The sequence below is a fragment of the Bombina bombina genome, chromosome 4, assembly GCF_027579735.1.
Source record: "Bombina bombina isolate aBomBom1 chromosome 4, aBomBom1.pri, whole genome shotgun sequence".
In the NCBI taxonomy this organism is placed as follows: domain Eukaryota; kingdom Metazoa; phylum Chordata; class Amphibia; order Anura; family Bombinatoridae; genus Bombina; species Bombina bombina.
The window spans coordinates 992,197,871-992,215,419 of NC_069502.1; the positions used below are offsets into that span (position 1 = coordinate 992,197,871).

General features: G+C 36.2%; 1 protein-coding gene across 1 annotated transcript in view; it reads left to right on the forward strand.

Moving 5' to 3' along the window:
• Positions 1–17,549, forward strand: part of LOC128658145 (protocadherin Fat 4-like) — a 651,406-nt gene that overhangs the window by 449,389 nt on the left and 184,468 nt on the right. Inside the window, exons 38-40 of the mRNA XM_053712644.1 lie at positions 3,828–3,935; positions 8,726–8,836; positions 12,155–12,262. Coding sequence (XP_053568619.1) covers positions 3,828–3,935; positions 8,726–8,836; positions 12,155–12,262 — 327 coding nt within the window. The remainder of the gene's footprint in view (positions 1–3,827; positions 3,936–8,725; positions 8,837–12,154; positions 12,263–17,549) is intronic.

Below are 17,549 nucleotides of genomic sequence, written 5' to 3' on the forward strand. Positions count from 1 at the left end.
GAGATTACCACTTTATATTTTTTGTTTTTTTGGACACTACCACTTTTCATTTGGAGACTATAACGTTTCTACACACTGAGTTTGGACAAAGTAATTGACGTTCTAACAACGCACACGTTTTTTATTTTTCATATTTTAGATTGATTAGCCATGATTGACACTGTTTGTTTTTAAGTAACTCTGAACATCCAGCATCACCTATTGGATTTCATTACTATTCTCTTACACGATTTCATCACTATTCTCTTACACTAATTATAAAACAAGGGCGGAAGGACACACCCTTCTCATCCCATCAAAACCCTGCACCGCATCAGAGCTCTACATAGTTTAGTTAGCCTACCAACCTCTCACCAGTGACTCAACTGATTCTACTGTTGATTTTACATTGTTATTTTTTATATTGTCGATTTTTTATTGTCTATGTTTTTATATTGCCTATGTTTTTACTTATTATTGTTAGCTTTCATGGATCCATGATAATATGTAATATATGTCATTTTTGTAATTAAATTTGATTTTTAATCTGATTAGTTTCTCTACCTTTGATTGTTAAGTACCTGCCTCCATTTGGTAGGCGCCTGGGCTTTCTCCTTATTAAGTTTGCCTCTCGGTGTCAGCTAGGTGCACCTTATCCCGGGCTGAGGTACACAGTAGGCGCTTTCTCCACTTGTCACGCTTTATTAACCCTTAAACCTCTGGCCTCCCACATCACTACCACTAAATAAACCTATAAACCCCTAAACCACCAGCCCCCCACATCGCAACAACCTAAATTTAAGTATTAAACCCTAACCCTAAAGTGACCCTAACCCTAACATAACCCTAACACCCCCTAACTTTAACATAATTAAAATAGAGCTAAATTAAACTTACAATTATTAAACAAATTAACCCTTTTAACCCCTAAACCGCCAGCCCCCCACATCGCAACAACCTAAGTTAAACTAATAAACCCCAACCTCTTATGTAACCCTAACCCTAACACCCCCTAACTTTAACATAATTAAAATAGAGCTAAATTAAATTTACAATTATTAACTAAATAATTCCTATTTAAGACTAAATACATACTTATGTGTGAAATAAAACCTAAGCTAGCTACAATATTACTAATAGTTTTATTGTAGCTACCTTAGGTTTTATTTTTATTTCACAGGTAAGTATGTATTTATTTTAAAGGGACACTGAACCCAATTTTTTTCTTTCATGATTCAGATAAAGCATTCAATTTTAAGCAACTTTCTAATTTACTCCTACTATCAAATTTTCTTCATTCTCTTGGTATCTTTATTTGAAAAGCAAGAATGTAAGTTTAGATGCCGGCCCATTTTTGGTGAACAACCTGGGTTGTCATTGCTGATTGGACAGCACCATTAAACAAGTGCTGTCCATGGTTCTGAACCAAAAATTGGCTGGCTCCTTACCTTAGATCCCTTCTTTTAATAAAGATAGCAAGAGAATGAAGAAAAATTGATAATAGGAGTAAATTAGAAAGTTGCTTAAAATTGCATGCTCTATTTGAATCACAAAATAAAAATATAACGAAATTATCCAAAATAATAAAAATTATTCCTATTCTAATACCCTTAAAAAAACACACCCCAAAATAAAAAATCCTATTCTAAAATAAACTACCAAGGGCCCTTAAAAGGGCCTTTTGGGGATCCTTAAAAAGGGTCTTTTGTAGGTCATTGCCCTAAGTTAAACAGCTCTTTTGCTACAAAAAACAAACACCCCCTAACAGTATACAAACCCCCACCCCACAACTACCAAGGTCCCTTAAAAGGGCCTTTTGGGGGGGCCCTTAAAAGTACCTTTTGTAGGGCATTGCCCAAAAGATAATAGCTCTTTTCCTACAAAAGAAAAACACCCCCTAAAAAATACATTACGCAAAATAACAAACAAATTATCAAAAATAATAAAAATTATTCCTATTCTAATACCCAAAATAAAAAAAACAAATCTAGAATAAACTACAAATGGCCCTTAAGAGGACCTTTTGTGGGACATTGCCCTAAAGATAGCAGCTCTTTTTCTGAAAATCTTTTTTATATACAAATACCCACTAACATTACAACCCCCCCACCCACAAAACAAACAAAAAAATATCTAAAAAAGCTAAGCTACCCATTGCCCTGAAAAAGGCATTTGTATGGGCATTGTCCTTAAAAAGGCATTTAGCTCTTTTACTGCCCAAACCCTAATCTAAAAATAAAACCCACCCAAAAAACACTTAAAAAAACAACACTAACCCCAAGACAAACCGCTTACAGTTTTTGAAGTCCCACTTGAACGATCTTCATCCAGGCGGCGAGAAGTCTTCATCCAGACGGCCTCTTCAATCTTCATCCCGGCAGAGAAGTCCTCATCCAAGTGGCGAGAAGTCTTCATCCAGGCAGCATCTTCTATCTTGATCCCGACGGTGCGGAGTGGGTCCATCCTGAAGACATCCGGCGCGGAGCATCCTCTTCATACGGTCGTCTCCGTATACTGAATCTTCAATGCAAGGTACTCGATTCAAAATGGCGTCCATTGCATTCCTATTGGCTGAAAGATTTGAATCAGCTAATAGAATGAGAGCTGCTAAAGTTCTATTGGCTGTTCAAATCAGCCAATAGGATTTAAGCAGCTCTAATTCCATTAGATATTTGTAATTTTTAGAGTAGTGTTAGGATTTTTTTTAATGTGTAGTTTAGTTTTATTTAATAAGTACTTAGTTTAATTTTAGTTTAACAATTATATTAGTTTAATTGTTAGTTTAAACTTAGTTTTTTTAATTTGACAGCTAAATTTTAATTTATTTAAGATAGAGAAATTTTAATATAACGTTAGGGGGGCGTTAGGTTTAGGGGTTACTAGTTTAAATTTGTTTATTGTGATGTGGGGGCTTTCGGTTTAGGGGTTAGTGGTTTTATTTTAGTGGCGGCTGAGTAGGGCTTAATAACTTTAGTACAGTGGGGGCAATGTGGGCGGACGGCAGATTAGGGGTTAATAATATTTAAATAGTGTTTGCGATGCGGGAGGGCGGCGGTTTAGGGGTTAATAACTTTATTATAGTGGTGACGATGTCGGGGAGTGGCAAAATAGGGGTTAATAAAAAAATTAGTGGGGGCGATATCAGGAGTTGCAGATTAGGGGTTAATACATTTATTATAGTGTTTGCAATGCGGAGGGCCTCGGTTTAGGGGTTAATAGGTAATTTATGGGTGTTAGTGTACTTTTTAACACTTTAGTTATGAGTTTTATGTTACAGCTTTGTAGCGTAACACTCATAACTACTGACTTTATATGGCGTTACGGATCTTGTTGTTTTTTTTAGCCACAACGCAAAACTCGTAATACCAGTGCTATGGTAATCCCATGAAACAATGGCATTTTTAAGAGTGCGTACTGAAGTTGCGTTACAGGCTAAAAGGCTTGTGGTACAGCTATACCGACAAGACTTGTAATGGCTGCGTTAGGTCAAATGATGCATTATGGGCCACAACGCTGCTATTTGACTCATAACGCCAAACTTGTAATCTAGCTGAGTGTTTTTTAATAAAAAGTTTAAAATACAAAGTTTCAGCTTAAAAACGTAAGCTTGCATTTTACAACCTTGTGATTTCCTTTTCATCGAGGAATACACCAGAAGCCACTTGAATCTTAAAAGTGAATTGGAAGCGTTGCCTTTTTCTACACTTATATTTAGTGTACAGTCTAATAAATAAACATTTGTTATCAGCAACAAACAGCCCATAATACTGACATCAGCGATACAAGTAAATAGTTCTTTAAAACATTGTTCTAAACTTTCTGAACCAACATTTTATTTAACTTGGCAGGAAATTGCCTGAAACTGACACCAAACAAGCAGCAGAGGAACCTAAAGAGGAAGTTAAAGGTGAAGTGACACAGCCAGATGAGAAAAGCAAAGATGTAATGGATAAGACGTAAGTCCTACATAACATTTGTTTGAATCATTTGTATATATGACTTTAATAAATATTTACATTAATTCTATATGCTATTTTAATTAATAGTTTTTTAGATGAGTAAAATATAACTACCTTGGTTACAACTGAGTAGATTCTATTCCAGTTAAAAAGTTTATCACATAACTTACCTATACAAATCCCCACTATAGATTGTGAGTGGAGCGATATCGTTAGCTCGAGCAGCGTAAATGCAATCTCGAGATTGCAGTGTTTTTTACGCTCAAATCAATATTACAAGTGGTGCGTGTGTTTAAATTTCCGCAAATTCATTTACACTAACTCGCAGTAATTTACACTCCCCATATTTTCTATGGGCGGTGTCGAGTGCCAATGTGTGCTCGTATTACAAGTTGAAAACAAATGTGATTGATCGAACGCAATCACATTTAACGTAAAAAACTTTTTACACAACCTGAAAGTTCACATAAGGAGTTTGGCCAGAGGAAACAGTTGCACTAAACTACTCTATTAACCCCTAACCGCCACACCCTCACATCCCAATCTACCCCTCTACACTAAAAAATATTTCAATTAATTCTATATGCTATTTTAAATAATAGTTCTTTAGATGAGCAAGACATAATTACCTTGGTTACAACTGAGTAGATTATATTCCAATTAAAAAGTTTTTCACATAAATAATCAAAAATACCCACATCTTCTGCCCACTATGTAAAATATAATACAATACACACTTTAATCTTTTTTATTTTTGTGTATAAAAAATGTGGCTTTGAAACTTTTTGAAATTTTAAGAGGAACTTTAGAGTCGCTTGTAGAGTGGTCATGAATAAATCTCAATGAAAAAGTTTAAGCTGGATGTTATCTTTATATAATAAAAAAGACATATATACATGTTCATGTGTATGCTTGTGCATACATTGTAACATCATATCTACAGCCATAGCTTTTGGAGTATATGTAAAATGCTCTAAACCAGAGGTATTCAATGTCTTAGAAAGTGAGCTTCCCCTTTGGCAAAATTTTCAAGTTAAGCCCCCCACGCAATATAGATTATTGCTCATTCAAACACTCTTCGCATACACACACGCACACACTCGTACACACACACAAATAATCTCATACATATGCACACACACTCATACACACACACAAATAATCTCATACATATGCACACACACTCAGAGGCATAACTAGAAATGTCAGGGCCCTTGTGCAAGAATCCATGAAGGGCTCCCCATGCTCATATATATATATATATATATATATATATATATATATATATATATATATATATATATATATATATAGTGACAGAAAGCAAGGCCTGGTTATAAATGGAAGATATGTAAGACCAAGTATTATACATGGTATTTCTCCTTTCAGTTAAACCCCCCCCAGGGAGAGAGTTGTGTGTATTTGATTATGCAGTTGGTAAACTGTATTCTGGGTCCCTGGGGTTTGGGATAATTGAGGGTGGGCCATTATCCCAGACAGCTGTGAAGCTGTCCAGTTAAAGGGACACTGAACCCAATTTTTTTCTTTCGTGATTCAGATAGAGCATGAAATTTTAAGCAAATGTCTAATTTACTCCTATTATCAAATTTTCTTCATTTTCTTGGTATCTTTATTTGAAATGCAAGAATCTAAGTTTAGATGCCGGCCCATTTTTGGTGAACAACCTGGGTTGTTCTTGCTGATTGGTGGATAAATTCATCCACCACTTAAAAAGTGTTGTCCAGAGTCTGAACAACAAAAAAAGCTTAGACGCCTTATTTTTAAAATAAAGATACCAAAAGAATGAAGAAACGTTGATAATAGGAGTAAATTAGAAAGCTGCTTAAAATTGCATGCTCTATCTGAATCACGAAAGAAAAAATGTGAGTTCAGTGTCCCTTTAAGGTTTTTGATTAAGCAGCTAATCACAAGTGGGTTAATTAGAAGCTGTGAGAGTTTATATAGGAGCCTGACTGAAGACTATTAGAGAGTTACTCAGCTAGAGGAGCTGGTGTGTGTTAAAATAATTTTGTTCCTGTGAACTGTTAAAAAAAGGACATTACTTTTATAAAGCACTTGTGATATGCTGTGAAGTGCTGGGACATGCTTGAAAGTACTGTACATTGCTGCAGAGGAAGGTTTACCCTCTTTTGAAACTGAACTGCCTGTTTGTTGTTGCTGTGAAAATAAAACCTTTTAAACTACAGTGGACTGCTGCATTTGTGCCCTAGAAGACTGTGGTTAAAAGAGTTCCTGTTACAGTAGTATTAATGGTTTTATATATATTTAACATATTAAACTTGTGGTCACAGTCAGTATTAGGGGCTCATACCCAGAATGTCAGTCAAGGGGGTAGTATTTATATTCAATATCAGGAACTGACACTACCTTAGAACCGATCTTGGTGACTTCAGCCAAGCTTCTCCATCCTGCCTGTACTCCCCCTGCGGCAAACAATGGAAAACTGGAACACAATTCCAGCAGCACTCAGTGAGTAAGCTCCTTGCGGCTACTCAGCTCCCAATCCTCCACACAGCTTCGGCATCGTGCTAACACCCTGGCAGTAGCGCACCATCACACAGCATAGTTGAGATGAAGAGAAATCTGTGTTGGAAGTCCACTAGGGCCCCGTCGCACCTGCTGGGCCCACCATGAGTGGCGGGCCTCCAGGGCCCAGTTACACTTGTTACCTTTGTGACCCTGGAAGTTCCACCACTGCACACACTCATACACACACACACACACACACACACAATCTCATACATACTACACACACACAATCACATAAATAAACACACTCATACACACACACACACAATCTCATACATACTACACACACACACACACAAACAATCACATAAATACACACACTCATATACACACACAAAGAATCACATACATACGCACACACTCATACACACACACAATCTCATAAATACACACACTCATATACACACACAAACAATCACATAAGTACACACACTCATATACACACACAAACGATCACATAAATACACACACTCATACACACACACACAATCTCATACATACTACACACACACACAAACAATCACATAAATACACACACTCATATACACACACAAACAATCACATACATACTGTACATACACACACACACACACAATCTCATACATACATACGCACACACTCATACACACACACACACAATCTCATACATACTACACACACACAAACAATCACATAAATACACACACTCATATACACACACAATCACAAACATACTGTACATACACACACACACACACACACACAATCTCATACATATATACGCACACACTCATACACACACACACACACACAATCTCATACATACTACACACACACAAACAATTACATAAATACACACACTCATATACACACACAATCACATACATACACACACACACACACACACAATCTCATACATACTACACACACACAAACAATCACATACATACTACACACACACAAACAATCACATAAATACACACACTCATATACACACACACAATCACATACATACACACACACACACACACACAATCTCATACATACTACACACACACAATCACATACATACTACACACACACAAACAATCACATAAATACACACACTCATATACACACACAATCACATACATACACACACACACACACACAAAATCTCATACATACTACACACACACACACAATCTCATACATACTACACACACACAAACAATCACATACATACATACACACACTTTTACGCACACACACACATACACACTCATACTCACACACAGACTCATACACACACACACAAAATCATACCCACATAATAAAATTTTAAGTACTATGGCTGCCATTTCAGTCTCTCCTTTTAAATGATATATATACTCCTTTATAAAGATTTGCTGCTTTTGTCCAGAAAAAAAAAAGCAGCCTTCCTTTGTACAGGGGAGTCCTGACAGCACACATGGACACTCTCTGTGAGTCTTCTCCTCCTGTCTCATTGTACATAAAAGAGCAGCTGGCTTCAAAACCTTCAACCCTGCTTCTTCACACATTTGCCCTGGCTTCTTTGTAAAAATCTGTGTGCTGTAGAACTCACTGTTTTGCGAGCTGGCCCTTAGAGAGAGGATAGGGTGCACGTGCAAGGAGTAGTAGCCAAAGCAGAAAAATTTAAAATAAATAATTATACTTACACCAGTGCTAAACACCCGGAGCACTCGCATTAGCACGGCCCTGCACTACTCGCTCAGGAGGCCTTAAGAAGGTTGCAATTAAAGAAAAACTACTCCCACTCACATGCCTCCCCTTATCTACTCTAATGACCCTCTGGGGAGGTGCACCCCACAGTTTGTAAACCACCACTCTAAACTAATTATTTATTACTATTAAACTTGTGCATTTGTTATGTTACAAATGCAAATTTGCTAATGAAACACTGTTATTTGTGTAGTCTTCGCAAAATGAATATCCGAACAAATAAGCTACAAAATTGAAAGAAAACAAAGAAATACTGATGAAATTCGTCAGTATTCATTCGTTTCCTTTAAAATACCTTATTGGTTTTAAAATACATACCTCTACCATACTGGAGAGCCTCGCTAATCCCAACCCTTCTTCAGAAAGCCCTGGGGCGGACTAATAGGAGAAACTTTGGTCCGTTATTGCTGTATCGGGCTAACCCGTTATTAATGTGTAAATCTTTATAAATAAAACATAATAAAAAAACATTGTTCATAACTTTCTGAATGAACACATTTCTTTTAAATTGGCAGAAAAATGTCTGAAACTGACAGTAAAGAAGCAGTAGAGGAAAAGCCTAAAGAGGAAGTAAAAGGTGAAGAGGCGCAGATAGATGAGAAAAGCAATGATGTAATGGATAAGATGTAAGTCCTAAATGTTATTTCTTCAAATTGTAGGAATAAATGGCTTTAATGAACATTAAAATGAATTCTAAATATTATTTCAAATAATAGCTTTTTAGATAAACAAACCATAATTTCCTTGGTTACAACTTAAAAGTTTATCACAGCAAATTCCTACATCTTGTGCCCTCTATGTACAATATATGGACCTCTCTTTTTTATAAATCCACCCATGACAGGCATTGAATTCTGAGATGTGGAAGTGCAGGTTGTATTTATTATTATTATTATTATTATTATTACTAGTCGATAAGCCTGCCCAGAGGGCAGTCTAATTATTTTTTAAACTACAGATGTAGAAACAACATATTTCCAAATTTAACAAAATTAAACCTAATCCCTATGAAAATAAAAAAGACCCCCAAAATAAAAACACCCCCTACTCTAATAATAAACTACCAGCAGTCCTTAAAAGGGCTTTTTGCAGGGCATTGCCCCAAGATAATCAGCTCTTTTACAAAAAATTTGAAAGTCCCAACTAACCCTAAACAAGTGTTTAGCTCTTTTTCTGTCCAACCCTAATCTAAATAAAACAAATCCCCCCAAAAAAACCTTAAAAAATCCTAAGTTTAACCCCCAGGTTGGTACTCACAGTTCCTGAAGTCCGGTGGAGAAGGTCCTGTTCCATGATGTGAAGTCTTCTTCCAAGCGCAAGCTCTTCTTCTTCTAAGAACATCCTGCGCGGAGCGGAGCTGAAGACCGGCGACTCTGGAACTGAAGACCGGAGACCGCAGAGCCATGGAGCGTGGAGGATCCTCTTCGTACGATCTTCGCCGTACACTGAAAAGTGAAGTCAAGGTATGCGATTAAAGATGGCGTCCCTTGAATTCCTAATGGCTGATTTGATTCTTCCAATTCAAATCAGCCAATAGGATGAAAGCTACTCAAATCCTATTGGCTGTTTAAATTAGCAAGTAGTATGAGAGCAAGTGAAATTTTATTGGCTATTCAAATCAGCTAATAGAATTTCACTTGCTCTCATGCTATTGGCTAATTTAAATAGCCAATAGGATTTGAGTAGCTTTCATCCTATTGGCTGATTTGAATTGGAAGAATCAAATCAGCCAATAGGAATTCAAGGGACGCCATCTTTAATCGCGTACCTTGAATTCACTATTCAGTGTACGGCGGAGATCATATGAAGAGGATTCTCCACACTCCATGGCTCCGCAGTCGCTGGTCTTCAGTTCCAGGGTCGCCAGTATTCATTCCTGGAAGAAGAAGAGGTTGCACTTGGAAGAAAACTTCACCACCTGGAACAGGACCTTCTCCGCCGGACTTCAGGAACCGTGAGTACCAACCTGGGGGTTAGACTTAAGATTTTTTAAGGTTTTTTTGGGGGGATTTGTTTTATTTAGATTAGGGATGGACAGAAAAAGAGCTAAATGCCCTTTTAAGGCCAATGCCCAAACAAATGCCCTTTTCAGGGCAATGGGTAGTTTAGGTTTTTTAGTGTTAGGTTCTTTTATTTTGGGGGGTGGGGGGTTTAATGTTAGTTGGGACTTTGTATATTTTTTGTATAAGAGCTGATTATCTTGGGGCAATGCCCTGCAAAAAGCCCTTTTAAGGGCTACTGGTAGTTTATTATTAGAGTAGGGGGTGTTTTTATTTTGGGGGTCTTTTTATTTTCATAGGGATTAGGTTTAATTTTGTTAAATTTGGTAATTTGATTTTTTTATTTTCTGTAATGTTAGCTTTTTATTTTATTTTTTGTAACTTTAGAATGTATTAGTTTAGGTAATTTGGGCTTATTTAATGGGGTGTTAGGTTAGGGGTTGGTAGGTTAGGGGTGTTAGGTAAGGAATTGTTAGGTTAGGGGGTGTAAGGTTAGTGTACTGTACTTAGTTATTTATTTAAATAGTTGCTTGCATTGTGGGTTTTTGCGGTTTAAAGGGTTAATAAGTTAAATAGGTTTATTGCAATGTAGGGGTTTTGCGGTTTAGGGTTTAATAGGGTAAATAGGTTTATTGCGATGTAGGGTTTTTGTGGTTTAGGGGTTAATAGGGTAAATAGGTTTATTGCGATGTAGGGGTTTTGCGGTTTAGGGGTTAATAGGGTAAATAGGTTTATTGCGATATAGGTTGTTTTTTTTGTAATATTTCGTGCGGGCGGGTTTTTTTTTTAATACTTGATGCGGGCGGTTATTAATTTATTTTTAATACTTGATGCGAGCGGTTAGTTTTTTTTTTTAATACTTGATGCTTCACTGCATCCAGGTGAATTCTTTTGTCTTTGCACTGCCAACATTCCATTGAGGATGCGTGCGCAACTGCCAATGGCGACGGACATTACAAATGCAATTCTAGTATAGATTATTATTAATAATAGTAATAATAATAATAAGTAGGGTTGCCAACTTTTCGTCAAAAAAATAAGAGATTTAGGAATTGACAAAATTTCACGCAGGATATTAGTGTGTGTGTCACTATGTATATTTGTGTGTGTGTAGGTGTATATGTGTGTGTGTAGGTGTATATGTGTGTGTGTAGGTGTATATGTGTGTAGGTGTATATATGTGTGTGTAGGTGTATGTGCGTGTGCAGGTGTATTTGTGTGTGTAGGTGTATATGTAATTGTGCAGGTGTATATGTGTGTGTGTGTGTGTGTGTGTGGTGTATATCTGTGTGTGTTGGTGTATATGTGTGTGTGTAGCTGTATATGTGTGTGTTTAGGGGTATATATGTGTCTGTAGGTGTATATGTTTGTGTGTGTGGTGAATATGTGTGTGTGTTGGTGTATATGTTTGTGTGTAGGTGTATATGTGTGTGCGTAGGTGTATATGTGTGTGTGTGTAGCTGTATATGTGTGTGTTTAGGGGTATATATGTGTGTGTAAGTGTATATGTTTACGTGTGTGGTGAATATGTGTGTGTGTAGGTGTATATGTGTGTGTGTAGGTGTATATGTGTGTGTTGGTGTATATGTGTGTGTGTAGCTGTATATGTGTGTGTGTAGGTGTATATGTTTGGGTGTAGGTGTATATGTGTGTGCGTAGGTGTATATGTGTGTGTTTAGGTGTATATATGTGTGTAGGTATAATGTGAATCAGGTCAATCACATGCAAATTCACACTTTTTGATGACCATCAGTAAGATATCTGTCAACAAGTGAATTGGAAGTGTTGCCTTTTTCTACACTTATATTTAGTGTCCAGTCTAATAAATAAACATTTGTTATCAGCAACAAACAGCCCATAATACTGACATCAGCGATAAAAGTAAATAGTTCTTTAAAACATTGTTCTAAACTTTCTGAACCAACATTTTATTTAACTTGGCAGGAAAATGTCTGAAACTGACACCAAACAAGCAGCAGAGGAGCCTAAAGAGGAAGTTAAAGGTGAAGTGACACAGCCAGATGAGAAAAGCAAAGATTTAATGGATAAGACGTAAGTCCTAAATAACATTTGTTTGAATCATATGAATATATGACTTTAATAAATATTTAAATTATTCTATATGCTATTTTATATAATAGTTTGTCGATATATACCGGGGTTACAATATAATTTATTTATTATTACCTTTAAAGTAACCTCCAATCAAAATGTATATATACCTAACAATATATTTATTAAAATTATTATTTATTCCCTAGTTCATAGATTAGTTAGCTTTATATACACATTGAATTATATTTATGTAGAAACTAGATTATGAATCAATTATATATATATATATTATTATTCTGTTACAATATTCTATACAACAGATCATAAAAAATATATGTTTAAAATTAACCTTACTCACAATGAATCGCATTAAAATACCACAATAAAATACCAGAATATGGACCTCTAACTTAACAGTGCTTAATTAATGACTACCAGATATTTAACCACAATAACCAATTTATGTACAGTTCTGAAAGAGTTCACAATAATGACTGACTTATAAATCTGGAGTGCAAAATCCTGTCTAGCAAATAAATTATTTAGCATTAAATATGACTGATTCTAATTTACACAGGACTATGGATATAAACTTAAAACACCAAATATGCTCTTTAAATTACTATGTGCAATCTAATTATAGCTTTAGAATACCTTTGATTTAAAACATTAAAAAATATAGGGAAATCATACATCACCAAATAAACCAATTTGAAGTTCAGCTTTTTCAGATAAATCCAGTTCACCTCATATGAGATATGGATAAAGAAAGTTAGGCCCAGGCTTGCTTTATAGAGACTGTCAGCTAGATTACGAGTTTGGCATTATGAGTGAAAAAGCATAGTTATGGCCCATAGTAATGCTTTTTCCCTAACGCTGCTATTACAAGTCTTGTCAGAATAGCTGTACCGCACACTTTTTTGGTCGTCACGCAACGTCAGTACCGCACTTTTAAAAAAGTCCTTTTTCAATGGGACCTTCATAGCGCCGGTATTTTACGAGTTTTGCGGGGAGGCCAAAAAAGTGAGCGGTACAGCCTAAAATGATTAGATATGTACCGCCATCTAAAGTCAGTAGTTATGAGTTTTACGTTACAAAGCTGTAACATAAAACTCATAACTAAAGTGCTACAAAGTACACTAACACACATAAACTACCTATTAACCCCTAAACTGAGGCCCTCCCACATCGCAAATAATAAAATAAAATTATTAACTCCTAATCTGTCGCTCCGGACATTGCTGCCACTTAAAAAATGTATTAACCCCTATTCCGCCGCTCCCCGACATCGTCGCCACTATAATAAAATTATTAACCCCTAAACTGCCGCCCTCCCGCATCAAAAACACTATTTAAATATAATTAACCCCTAATCTGCTGTCCGCCCACTCCACCGCTATAATAAACCTATTAACCCCTAAACCTGACCCTAAAGTAACCCTAACCCTAACACCCCCTAACTTAGATATAATTAAAATAAATCTAAATAAATAAATTTACCTGTAAAATAAAACCTAACCTGAGTTACACTAACAGCTAACATTACAATAAATTAAATTAACCAAATACAATTATCTAAATTACAAAAAATAAACACTAAATTACACAAAATAAAAAAAGAAATTATAAAAAATAAAAACAAATTACTCCTAATCTAATAGCCCTATCAAAATAAAAAAGCCCCCCCCAAATAAAAATAAAAACCCTAGCCTACACTAAACTGCCAGTGGCCCTTAAAATGGCTTTTTGCGGGGCATTGCCCCAAAGAAATCAGCTCTTTATCTGTAAAAAAAAATACAAACAACCCCCCAACAGTAAAACCCACCACCCACATAATCTTACCCCCCAAATAAAACCCTATCTAAATAAACCTAAGCTCCCCATTGCCCTTAAAAGGGCATTTAGCTCTTTTACATTGCCCAAAACCCTAAGCTAAAAATAAAACCCACCCAATAAACCCTTAAAAAAAACCTAACACTAACCCCCGATGATCCACTTACAGTTTTTGAAGACCGGACATCCATCCTCATCCAGGCGGCAGAAGTCCTCATCAAAGCTGGCAGAAGTCTTCATTTAAGTGGGCACAAGTCCTCCTCGAAGCCAGCAGAAGTCTTCATCCAAGCGGGCAGAAGTCTTCATCCAGACGGCATCTTCTATCTTCATCCATCCTGCGCGGAGCGGGTCCATCTTCAAGACATCCAGTGCGGAGCATCCTCTTCTTACGATGGCTGCTGAAGAATGAAGTTTCCCTTTAAATGACGTCATCCAAGATGGCGTCCCTTACATTCCGATTGGCTGATAGAATTGGATCAGCCAATAGGATGGAAGCTCAATCCTATTGGCTGATTGCAACAGCCAATAGGATTTTCCTCCCCTTAATTCCTATTGGCTGATAGAATTCTATCAGCCTATCGGAATGTAAGGGACGCCATCTTGGATGACATAATTTAAAGGAAAACGTAATTCTTCAGCAACCATCGTAAGAAGAGGATGCTTGAAGATGGACCCTCTCCGTGCCGGAAGGATGAAGATAGAAGATGCCGTCTGGATGGAGACTCCTGCCCGCTTGGATGAAGACTTCTGCCGGTTTCGAGGAGGACTTCTGCCCACTTGGATGAAGACTTCTGCCGGCTTCGATGAGGACTTCTGCCGCCTGGATGAGGATGGATGTCCGGTCTTTGAAAACTGTAAGTGGATCATCGGGGGTTGGTGTTAGGTTTTTTAAGGGTTTACTGGTAGGTTTTATTTTTAGCTTAGGGTTTTAGGCAATGTAAAAGAGCTAAATGCCCTTTTAAGGGCAATGCCCATTCAAAAGCCCTTTTCAGGGCAATGGGGAGCTTAGGTTTATTTAGATAGGGTTTTATTTGGGGGGGGGTTGGTTGTGTGGGTAGTGGGTTTTACTGTTGGGGGGTTGTTTGTATTTTGTTTTACAGGTAAAAATGCTGATTTCTTTGGGACAATACCCTGCAAAAGGCTCTTTTAAGGGCCATTGGCAGTTTAGTGTAGGCTAGGGTTTTTTTTTATTTTGGGGGGGCTTTTTTATTTTGATAGGGCTATTAGATTAGTTGTAATTCATTTTTTATTTTTGATAATTTCTTTTTTTATTTTGTGTAATGTAGTGTTTATTTTTTTGTAATTGAGATATTTGTATTTTGTTAATTTCATTTATTTGATTTATTGTAATGTTAGATGTTAGTGTAACTCAGGTTAGGTTTTATTTTACAGGTAAATTTGTAATTATTTTAACTAGTCTACCTAGTTAAAATAAATGCAAACTTACCTGTGAAATAAAAATAACACCTAAGCTAACTACAATGTAACTATTAGTTATATTGTAGCTAGCTTAGGGTTTATTTTACAGGTAAGTAAGTATTTATTTTTAAATAGGAATTATTTAGTTATTAATAGTAAGTTTTATTTAGAATTATTTTAATTATGCTAAAGTTAGGGGGGTTAGGGTTATGTTAGGGTTAGACTTAGGGTTACGTTAGGGGTTAATATATTTATTTAGTGTTAGTGATGTGGGAGGCCAGAGGTTTAGGGATTAATAACTTTAGTATAGTGGCGGCAGCAGATTAGGGGTTAATAAGTGTAGGTAGGTGGCGGCCACATTGGGGGCAGCAGATTTGGGGTTAATAAGTGTAGGTAGGTGGCGGCAACATTGGGGGTGGCAGATTAGGGGTTAATAAGTGTAATGTAGGTGTCGGCGACATTGGGGGCAGCAGATTAGGGATTAATAAGTGTAATGTAGGTGTCGGGGATGTTGGGGGTGGCAGATTAGGGGGGTTTAGACTCAGGATTTATGTTAGGGTGTTAGGTTTAAACATACATTTATTTCCCCCATAGACATCAATGGGGCTGCGTTATGGATTGCAGGTTTTAGGCTTTTTTTTAGCCGGCTCTCCGCATTGATGTCTATGTGGAAATTGTGCACGAGCACGTCAAAACACTGCTTGTATTAATTGGCTGCTTATCCACAGGGGTTAGTTATCTTCACTAATTGAACACATTTTTTCCTTTTGTCCACAACTTGTCTTAAGCAGTGAGGGGGACAGGGGCTGTAGTGAGACCAATTCATATCAAACTAGATATTAGCTAAAATGAAATATTAAATTATGTGATACATCTGTAGTTTATTTAATGTTATTTCACAGGTACCCTGACAAGTTTTTTAAATACAGTATAGTAAATTATAATTACCTTGGCTACAACTGAGTAGATCCTATTCCAATTTATCCCATAACTAACCTATAAAAATCCCCACATCTACTGCCCACTATGTAAAATATAATACAATACACACTTTAATCTTTTCTCTACCCTTGTAGAGATGTTTGTGCTTAACAAATATGTATTTTAAACTCAATAATAAATTCTAAAAGGAACCTTAGAGTTGCTTGTGGTCATAAATAATTCTCAATGAAAAAGTTTTAGCTGGATGTTATCTTTATATAATAAAAAAGACATACTGTATATACATATGTATCTGTGTGCTTGTGTATCAATTGTAAAATCATATCTATAGCCAAAGCATTTGGAATATATGCAAAATGCTCTAAACTAATTACACTGTTTACTAAGCTAATTATTTCACTTGTGCCCTAGTTCAGATATCCTCTAAATATGTCCTGTTAGGGATGCCTAAGAACAGGTGTGAAAACTAGTGGTCTAGCTTAATACATTCAACAACTTTCTGCAAATCTGTGAATTATATTTCTCATTTAGGCACAGAGTAAAGACATGAAACTGTCAGATACATCAAAATGATTAACTAAATAAGATTACATGAGTACAATATTAAATGTTTATAATGAAGATTTTACATGTTGTAAAAAATGAGAGCAGATAAATAAGGTCCCTGGAAATAATAAAAGGTTTGATGTGCGCTATTTGTTTGTTTTCTCTTGAAAACCAATGTATTCAACTTGTTCTTCACTCTTAGGAATACTGTTTATGATAAATATTTTCAAATATACATTTTGAAGATTTTTAAATTTAGTATATGTTAAATGGGCTATAAATTATTTAATTTAATGTAAGTATAATAACCAGGGCCACCACTAGAAATGTTGGGGCCCCTTACTTAATCATTGATCAGCCCCTCCCTTTGTGCAATTTTTCACCAAGTGACTAAAACATATAGGGACTTTATTCTTAAATGTAATCAAACTTGGAAATGTTGTAAAGGTAGTAACACACAAACACATAAACACACAGACACCCATAAGGATTCAGATATAGACACTCTAGCAGACACGCAAAGAAACACACAAACCATCTCAGA